We start from the raw sequence: 10,716 nt of genomic DNA, 5'->3' as shown, positions 1-10,716 counted from the left end.
TGAGGTTGAAAAAACAATAAGGTGGTACTACTTTTTAGATTAAAAGATTTGGATTTAGATTTAGATTTCGATGATGATGAGTTCTGTAGAGGTGTAAATATGGGAGTTGTTGTGGGATGTTTTGGTGTTGATGTGGTTTGTTTTGGTGTTGGTAATGAAGTGAGTGCTGATGTTGGATGTTTTAGTGATGATGTTGGTGTAACTCTGGTGTTGATATGGAAGTTTCTAGTATTGGTGATGGTTTTAGTGCTGTTATTAGTGCTAAAATGGATATTGTTGCGGGTATTGCTGGTTGTAATAAGAGTAGTAATAGGGTTGAAGTTATCATTTTCAGTGTATATATGCAGGGTGTTAATGAAAATAAGAAAAATAATGAGGATGATGAAGAGGAAGAATATGATTACCATATCCTTTATGATGAGGAAGGATTTGAGTTTTTTAATGAAGTTGAAGATAAGTGGATTGACAACTTACAATGGGATACTTCTTTTAGTAAAATATGGATGATGTTTTAGACTATAAAAGTGAATGGAAGATAAGTAGTGATGATGATGTATATGTTAAAGATAATGAAAAATTTAAGAGTATTGATGAATATATGTAGGGGAGGAAAGTGGTAGAAGGAGTAAGAAAAAAAAAAGTTGATCTGACAACTAGTTTTAGATATACGAGATTTAAGGTTACAATTAGTAGATTCATTAATTTAGAATAATCTAAGATTTTCACCAATATCAATCATTTTAAACATGTGTTGATAGAGTATAAAGTGAAGCATGAATATCACCTAAAAAAATATATTAATAAAAAAAGGTTGCAATAACATATATGGGTGATGCTTATGTTTGGAGAATATATGTTTCTCTGTTTTCTGGTACTAACACATCCATGGTAAAGTTTTTGAAAGAAAAGCATAGTTGCATTCAACCTACAAATATAAGAGCTTTTAATTCAACATGGATAGGAATGAAGTTGCTACCAATAAATAGTGTTGACCTAAACATCTCAAATGAAACCTTAATATAATTTTGGAAGATAAGTTTAGGATTAAAACACACCAAATGCAATTATAGAGAGTTAGGAAATTTGGAGAAAGAGTTTGTTGAAGGAAGTCATAAGGAGTTTTTTAAGAGACACCCTAAATATTTCTAGTTGTTAAAGCAATATAATTTAGTTTTTAATGTGTTTTTAGGGTTTGACCCTAATTATAATTAGGAAGTGTATTTACCAAAGAAGTTTTAATGAGTTTCTATTTGTTTAAAAGTAATGAAGTATGGGTTTGTTAAAGGATTTAGGTCATTTATTAGGATAAATAAATTCCATCCCAAGGCTCCATATAGAGGAGTCTTATTATTGGTTGTGGCTTTGAATGACAATAATGGACTGTTTTCCATTATGTATATTGTTGTTGAATCTAAAAACAATGACATGATGATGTTTTTTATATGCAGTATATGGATCCATCAAGTATGTAATACATCATAGGCCATTTAATATAATGTATGACAAGAAAAAGGAAAATCTTGTTTTGTCTAACCATGATGATGCTGATGTTGTTTTTTTTTTTATCTAACTGAAATTTTTTTATTTTGTAGAGTCTATTAAAACTTATTGTGGAGATATTCTCGGAGGCAACACATAAACACTATTCAAGGCGTATTTATATCAATCTAAAGAAAAGAAAAAAGATTTAATGGCTTGAAACATAAGATATGATTTTGGGGTGCCTCAAAAGGTTACACAAATCTTAATTTTTGCAACTATATAAGGGATATGGACACTGAAACTTTAAATTGATTGAATAACATCTCTTGGGCTAGGCCTTTGTTTGACCATAAAGTTAAGATAGAAAATGTAATTAACAATTTGATACATTCATTTAATAGTTGGGTTCGACAATATAAGAGTATGCCAAATGTTATGTTAATAGGAAAAATTAGGATGAAACTTATGGCTAGGGTTCATGATAAATTTGCTTAAACTGCAAGTTGAGAAAACAAATCACACCTTATATCAGAAAGTTGATGGATAATTTTATAGAGAATGCAAGAACCATGAGAATGATTCCATCTAGTTCTGGTGAATATCAAGTCTATGAGGGCCAAACCAAACTTTGTATAGATTTGGAGAAAAAGCAGTGCTTTTATGGTGAATGGATAATGTCTGGAATTTCATACAAACATGTAGTCTATTATGTGCATAATAAAAGAATTAAGTTAGAAGATGTATGTCATATGTATTACACTATTGAAACATTTAGGAATATATACTTTGAGGTGATGTATCCATTACCAGAAGTTGATATGGATCGTAAAGAAAGAGATGTAATTGTTCTACTCCTAAACCTAAAAAAAATGGGGGTAGACCAAGGAAGAATATAAGAAGGGAAAAGGAAGAAGATTAACATGATTCTATAATGAAAAGGGCTTCCATATTTAGATGTAATATTTGTAAGTGATATTGTCATAATTCTAGGGCATACCGAAGAGATAGTGCTGAATAAATTGCTTGTGGCAATAGTGGTAGAGTATCTAGAATTAGGAGGAGATCCAATAGTGCTGCTAGGAGATCTAGGGGAAGTAGTATTGCTGGTAGAGGCTCAAGAGGTTCCAAAGATGGCGAAGGTGGCAAACGTAGTGCTAGTACATCCTCCTTTCAAATCTCAACACAAACATATGCAAGTATTTTAAATATGTTGATAGTTCTATTATTTTAATAAAAAAAATATATTAATTAATTAATTTTCTCTTAAATTGGATACTCGTACATTTACATTCTTTTAACCAAAGTAGTTACTTTGATTGAGGAATATAGAAGAAGACTAATGACTTTGAGCAATATATTGTTGCTATTTAACTTTTAATGTTTTTATTGTAATATAGATGCAATATATCTGGATCATTTATATTAAGGTGTTGTTCTTGTGAAGAATGCTTATTGTTAATGTTTTGTATTTTTGGAATATAAATGCTATGTTGTTGTTGTTAGAGTTGCTTTATGAATTCACTTGGCATATTAATGTTCTTGCATTTTTTAATAGTTAATAGTTGGAAATACATTGATTTTATTTCATTTGTTCAACATGAACAATATAATATTTATAGACATTAACATTGCACATATTAAATTAGTTACAAACAACAACTTGATATTTGCAAAACTAGCCTCTATATTATGATTCTTTATCCGAAATCTACATTGTTCATCATTCATTTTCTTCAATTCATCTTTTTTTTTTTAATTCATCTAGTATTCAGTTTCATTTATAGGTTTGCACAAACCAATGAAAGTATTATTGTATGACCTGTTTATTAGTGTATATACCTTGTAGCTAATCAATTGGTTATACATGACACTAACTTTGTTCATGTAAAATATATTTACTATTAATTAAGGATTTAATTATCTTTAATATTTATTTATGTTTAATTACTAAGTCTAGAGTAAGGATGAAATCCTTGGAATAAAAATGCTTTGCAAAAAAAATATTATAAAGTTATTATAATTTTGAGATTGTTATTGCATTAAAGCATTGTTTTTAAATATTCTTGGTCGATACTATGTTATAACTAGACATTAATTAGAGTCATTGAGATCGATACATATTATGTTTTTTCCTGTATAAAAGAAAATAGTTATTCTTATAAGTTAAGGTATAAAAGATACTTGGAATTAATATATAAATGTTTTTCATATGACATGTACACTAAATTGATCCGCATAAGGATACCATATGAAAAGATTACCTATATCTATGGAAAGAATCATGTGATAGTTGTGTAAGTGATTCTTATATTTGAGATCACTAAATTATCATATATAGGAAATGTTATTCTTTGATCTTGACTAAACAATATCATAATCAAGAGTAACAAACAGATAGATATTGGGTATAACATGAATTATTTGAAGGTATTTGAGTAATGAAGAAAGAATTCATCACTCTAGGTTAATTAGGGAAAATATTCCACAAGTTCTCGAATAATATTGATGAAGAAATCCTTACGCAAGGTGAGATGAAATTTGAAAAGATTTTCAAATCTTATTTAAAAGATCAATGATTATGGTTTTGAAAATAAACATGATTTGATAGAGCAGATACACTATATACTATAATGTCTAAATCAAAACATTTTTTATGAAGGGATAATAATTATACTGAGAAACTACTCACTAGAATGTTAGGTCAAATCAGTTATGAATTTCTTATTATACTTGATTTTTAAATATAAATAAATAAATTTGTTAAATTGATAATAAATTAAATTGTTTAATTTATTTAATCCTATTTGATTTAAGATTATAATTTATATTTAGACCAACATATTAGAGAACCTATTTGGTTACTCACATAGAACCATTGGTAAAAAATTAAACTAGCATGATTAATAAAATGTGACTTGATTGTAAATTTTTTTAGAAATTAAGAGCTACAACTTATTAAAAAATATAATATCATATATAAATTACATTCTTACTTTTAATTTCTTAAACTTATTTAGAATAAAATCATATATTTTTTTAATAATATGAGTGACCAAACAAGTTCCCAACACTAGAACCATGTTATTACAACCTCTATTTTACTTGTAAAATATCTATTTTTTATAATTAAATACTGAATTGTTTTTTTGTAAAACATATAACAATTATAATCCAAAAATAATAATATTATAAAGTTTGATCATAAAAGGATAAGAAACATTTATATTTCAAGTAAAACAATATTCTAAGCTTAATTAAAGTGGAGGTGTCCAAAATTATTAAATGCAACTATTTTTTTAAGAGGTCATTTATTAAGTAAATAAGTTAATAAATATAAAATAAAGTTATTTATGAAACACATTCCACATGTTCCAATTCTATATAAAAAAAGCAATTAATTTTAGCATATGAAAACGGTTAAAACTGAACTATAAATGTTGTTCACTCTCCAAAATAAATTTTAGTTATTAACTATTAAATTTCACTAATTAGAAACATTTTTTTTTATAAACTTTTAAAAGTTATAATTTTTTTTTATTAAAAACACATAAAAAATATTTCGTAACATATTAAAAAAAAACAACAAACTTTGGAGCAATAAAATATTCAAGTGAATTGTACTCTCCAATTAACTGATAATGGGCTTAAAAAAATTATGTTCTTATAAACCCAGAAATTAGAGGTTCAAGTGTTCTACTTTCAAATATCAAACTCTTAATCCATAACTTTAATTTGGGTAAATGACCTATCAAATTGAAGAACTCACAATATACTATAACCAAGTACCAAATTTCTACCATAACACTAATCAAAAGATTAGATTTTGGTCGCTCAAAGTTATTAACTCATTATCTTTTTTCTTTCAAATCCTTAATTTTACTAGCATCTTAAATTAATTTACCAAAAATATATAAAATCACTTTCAGTGGCTTCCTATCAATCTAACAATTTGTTTGGCAGTGTGGTTGCGGTTGCTTTTCAAATAGCTTTTCGTGCCAAAATGCATGCCAATAATGTTTTTTTATTTTTTAAAAATCATTTTTGATATCAGCACATCAAAATAATTTGAAAACACTAAAAACATATTAATTTCAAGTTAATAAAAAAATAAAAAATTTTCAAATTTTGTCAAAAGCGCTTTTGAAACGCAGAAACAAACAGGGCCTAAGACTTCATTAGTACAACACTCACACCTTAAAAACAAGGTTGGCAATTTTGTTTGCTAGAATGACCGATATACCTCATGCCATTTCAAAAAATAAAACAAAGTGGAACAAATTGGAAGGATGAGTGATTCTTGTTGAAGTTATCTAAACGAAACTTAGTCTTCTTGTTACTAGGTCGTTCTATCTTACCTATGGTTTTAGGCTTGACAACCTTCTAATGTTTCTGCTTGTGATAGTTTAATTTTATTCAGCTAGCCAAACTGGAATAAATCTCCTCTTTCAATCAACAAAAATGGAGTAAAAAACACGAATAAGTGGCTAAATGATTATAACATGTCAGAACTAGCTTTCAATTTGATAAGCATTGTGTAAAAAAGTTTTATTTTTTAATATAACATATGCAATTAATAATTATGTTAGAGTCTTAGCCTGGAAGACCACTTCTTGACATTTAGCTAAATGTGCAAAATGATTATTAATTCATTCCAATATAATGTATTTCATACAACTTATTCTTAGTTGTTCAAATGCTAATTCATCTCACACAATTTACCTTGTCAATTGCTTTTAGGATATGGTATCAAAGATCTTATCAGCATTCCCAACCTCAAGTCCATCTCGCCCGTGAAACTCTAATAAGAAAAATAGAACGTCAACATGAATAAAATTGATGACATTACTTAAAAATGATTAAAAATAAAATATTATAAAAACCTTAATTTCTAAATCTTTCTCAATAAAGACTCAATAAAGAGTTTTGGATATAGGAAAAAAATTGATAAAAGAAAATAAAAAGTTTTGGCTCTAGGTTAAATCTCTTCTTTGATTTTCTTATTCCTCTTTTTATTGATGTAGGTTTTGATTGTCTGACAAAATAAAACGTAAGTTACTATAAAATTTTACGATTGTCTGAAAAAATAGAGCGTAAGTTATTAGAAAATCTTACTTTTTAATTTTCTAAATTATTATGTAATTATTAATATAATCACTATTACTTATAGTACTCATAATTAATAAAAAGGCCCTAATAAAAAACTTAATTATATATATATATATATATATATATATATATATATATATTTTACACATGTTCAAGTAATTTTCCCATTAGTTATTACTAGGTTTCTTATCGCGCTACGCTGCCATTACACCAAAATATTTTTCAACTTAAAAAAATATATTCAAGTCACATAAAACTTTTTGATATTATCATTAAACTAGATCCAATGAGTTAAACTTGAAAACTCATTTAAAACTATATTTTATTGAATAATAAAATAAAAAAGACACTTGCAAAACCAATGATTAACTCAATATCTGGATGTTTTGTAAATTTCAAGCACTGTTTCCCAAACAAAAATCCATTATGGTTTGAAAAGAAAATTTTAAATAAAACATTCAAATAAAGTCTCAATATTTTATATATGATTAAAAGTTGGAAAAATGTTAAAACTCTAATAAAAAACTATAATATTATTTCAGAAATATGATAGAATTGAATATAATAATAATAAAAATTTAATAAAAATTCAATATTAAAAAATAAAATTAAAAAACATTAATAAAAAAAACAATCCTCGTACATGGGCATGAGTAGCCCAGGGCGCGTAACCTTTAAAATAAAACTTTGAAACCAGAGGAGTGAAAATTGAGGCCAAAGAAGTTTGAAACACTGTGGCAAGATCATGCGTTCCCTCTATGTATTAAACCCAACAAATCTAAACCAACGAGTCTTATCAATAGTTTCAAAATGCAATCATCTCAATCACCTTAAACAACTCCAATCCTTTTTGACAATCCTCGGTCACTCACAGACCAATTTCTACACTTTCAAACTGATTCGCTGTTGCCTTCTCCAACTCAACAACCTTTACTATGCTCGCTTCATTTTTAACAATTTCGAATTCCCCAACATCTACCTCTACACTGCTATGGTTACTGCTTATGCCTCTATACAAGACCATCAATCGTCTTTTGATTTGTTTCGTTTCATGCTTCGTAGAGGACACCCAAAACCAAACCATTTTTTGTTCCCTCATGTTTTGAAATATTGCCAAGTAACAAAATTTGTGCATGCCCAGATTGAGAAATTGGGTTTTGGACAATACCCAGTTGTGCAAACTGCCCTTATTGATTCTTACTCGAGGTCTGGTTATGATATTGGAATTGCGAGGCGGATGTTTGACGAAATGTCTGAGAGAAATGTTGTTTCATGGACTGCTATGATTTCTGGGTATACCAGACTTGGGGAGATTGAGAATGCTATTACGCTTTTTGATGAAATGCCTGAGAGGGATGTTCCTTCTTGGAATGCTGTAATTTCGGGTTGTGCGCAAAATGGGTTGTTTACCAGGGCTATTACGATTTTTAAGAAGATGGTGGGTCTTTCCCTGGAGGTACAGCATCGAGACATGAGGCCTAATCAGACGACTGTTGTCTGTGCACTTTCTGCCTGTGGTCACACTGGGATGCTTCATGTTGGGAAATGGATTCATGGTTATGTTTACAGGAATATGCGTAGTTCAGATTCGTTTGTGTTGAATGCTTTGGTGGATATGTATGGGAAATGTGGGTGTTTAAAAGAGGCAAAGAAGGTTTTTGACGCAACTTCAAAGAAAAGTTTGACATCTTGGAATTCAATGATTAATTGTTTAGCACTTCATGGACAAAGTGAGAGGGCTATTTGTGTGTTTGAGGAGATGTTGCATTATGTAGCCGATGTAAGACCAAATGAGATTACCTTTTTGGGGTTATTAAATGCTTGTACCCATGGAGGATTGGTTGAAAAGGGTCGTTTCTATTTCCAGATGATGACTCTAAATTACGGGATTGAACCTGAGATTGAGCATTATGGGTGCTTGATAGATATTCTTGGTCGAGCAGGAAGGTTGGAAGAAGCCTTGGAAGTTCTAAGGGAAATGAAGATTCAACCCGATGAGGTTGTTTGGGGCTCTTTGCTTAATGGATGTAAAATACATGGTCGTGCAGACTTGGCAGAGTTTGCAGTTAAAAAGCTGCTTGAAATTGATCCAAACAATGGAGGCTATGGTATAACGTTGGCAAATGTATATGGAAAGTTAGGGAAGTGGGATGATGTCCGCAGGGTGAGAAAGATGTTGAAGGAGCTAAATGTTCCTAAGACTCCAGGTTGCAGTTGGATTGAGGTTGATAACAAGGTTTCTCAGTTTCACTCTGTAGACAAATCACATCCCAGAGCAGAAGAAATTTACCAGATATTGGAAAATCTGGTTTACTTTAATTAGCCCAAGCTGCTGAAGTCCTACAAACACTAACTGAAAATAGGTAACCTGAATTTATTTCATTTTTAAATTTGAAATTCTAATTGTGTGTTGTATCATTTCTTAATCTGAAGTTTACTGTTCTATGAAGAAAGGAGTAAACATGAGCTCAATTGTCTGTCTTTGTTAGCCAATGTAACATCACTTCTAATAAAGCTATATCTAGAAATGAAGTATATGGCTTGATCTAGAGCTGAAAAAAAATGGTTGGTGCAATTTCATCTCTATATGAAGAGATTGACTAAAATGTTCTACTCGTTTAATAGTTCTAGACGCTTTTGTAATTAGAAAATTATAATGCCAATGAAAGGATAGGTTCTAAATTTTCCTTTTTCCTCTCTTGGTTTGGTCACTAAACTTAATTTGCCTTCATAATACTCGCTTGTCCTTGTGTTTTGACAGCTGAGGCTAGATCACATTTAGGCTATAAAATTGTTTGATTGTTCAATATGACCCTATAACCTAATCAATAGCATCGTGGAAAGATCCTTCTCGACTTTTCTAGTCCTGTATGTGACTATAAATGATATTTATTTAACAAGTTTAAAGAAATTTAAGAAGTCGCTCCAGAGGCTTTGTTTCTTTTCTCTTGCTTTTCTAAATGACAAGGGAAAATACGTAACATTAAACTAAAACAAGTTAGTCTTTTACTATGAATTCCCTATTCATTCTCTCACATTTCATTATTTATAGCACTATTTGCAACTTCTCATTCTTGGTCCTTTAAGTTTTAAATTTATTTTCATTTAGTTATCAATCCTTTTTTTCTTTTCGTTTAGCACTTCAAAGCATTGTTTTAAAACTTGAACCCACTTGACTAGTTTATCCAAGGCCTGAACAATACGGGTTGACCAAAAAAACCCTAAATGAATTTGCTCGTTTAAACCCGGGGAAACCTAGTGAGACCTAACTTAATTTTTGTTTTGTTTTAAAACATCATCATGTTGAATTAAGGATAAAAATCCCTAATTCCAAGGACAAACAACCACACAAGAGATTTCCTTCCGACTTCTTCTTCCTAATTCAAGCATCTTTTGCTCTCTAGTCCTCCCTTCAATTCAAGTTTTTTTTTTTTTTCTAATCCACACACATAATTTTTTCTTTATATGATCCAAGAAAAGGTTGAACAAGAAAATTCAGATTCCAACGTAATTGTGCATACCGTCTAATTTTACGCTATTGAGCATATCTTTTAATCCGACAATTGGATTGGACCGAAATATTACCATAAGTTTCTAGATATTATTTTACATTGAGTTAAAATTTCAAGTCAATCGCAATTCGAGAAAGTTTTGCAATACAAATTATAAAGATGCAATACAAATTTGTTATTTGTTGCCTTTTAACTTGTGAACTTTCTATTTGGAGATGATTTTTAGGCATAATGCAATGATTTTAGCAACTTATTTGTGGGAGGTTTTGTAAACCCCGAGAAAAAATAATAAATAAATAAATAAAAGTGAAGAAATTCATGCATATGATTAAATAAAAACAGAAATTCAGAAATTTTTGAATATAAATTTCCGGGCAAAATAATTCGAGACATTATAATAAACCCGGTACTGTTGAGGGTTGAATTTAATTGAAGAGAATAATACACTTAAAGGAAAAAGGGGGGGTCTAAATGCAAATAAGAGAAAATATAGAGTATAAATACTCTCTCCTCACCAAAAAAATCTATAGGAACTATAATGAGAGAAAATAGGGAGTTTTATACCTATTCTCGAGAAATCAAGAGAGAAACACTAAAATTTCAAGAACCCATCCAA

General features: G+C 29.3%; 1 protein-coding gene across 1 annotated transcript; it reads left to right on the top strand.

Moving 5' to 3' along the window:
* Positions 1-7,266: 7,266 nt before the first annotated feature.
* On the top strand, positions 7,267-9,278 carry LOC18104286 (pentatricopeptide repeat-containing protein At1g33350). Its single transcript, XM_006376042.3, has one exon. The coding sequence runs from the start codon at positions 7,334-7,336 to the stop codon at positions 8,909-8,911; it is 1,578 nt and encodes a 525-aa protein (XP_006376104.1). The 5' UTR covers positions 7,267-7,333; the 3' UTR covers positions 8,912-9,278.
* The last annotated feature ends 1,438 nt before the right edge of the window (positions 9,279-10,716 follow it).

The sequence above is a fragment of the Populus trichocarpa genome, chromosome 13 (assembly GCF_000002775.5).
Source record: "Populus trichocarpa isolate Nisqually-1 chromosome 13, P.trichocarpa_v4.1, whole genome shotgun sequence".
Classification (NCBI taxonomy): Eukaryota; Viridiplantae; Streptophyta; class Magnoliopsida; order Malpighiales; family Salicaceae; genus Populus; species Populus trichocarpa.
This window is presented reverse-complemented; position numbering and strand designations above follow the sequence as displayed.

What these genes read in the sequence shown, in the direction of transcription:
- LOC18104286 (XM_006376042.3), top strand. Translation starts at nt 7,334, where the DNA reads ATGCGTTCCCTCTATGTATTAAACCCAACAAATCTAAACCAACGAGTC.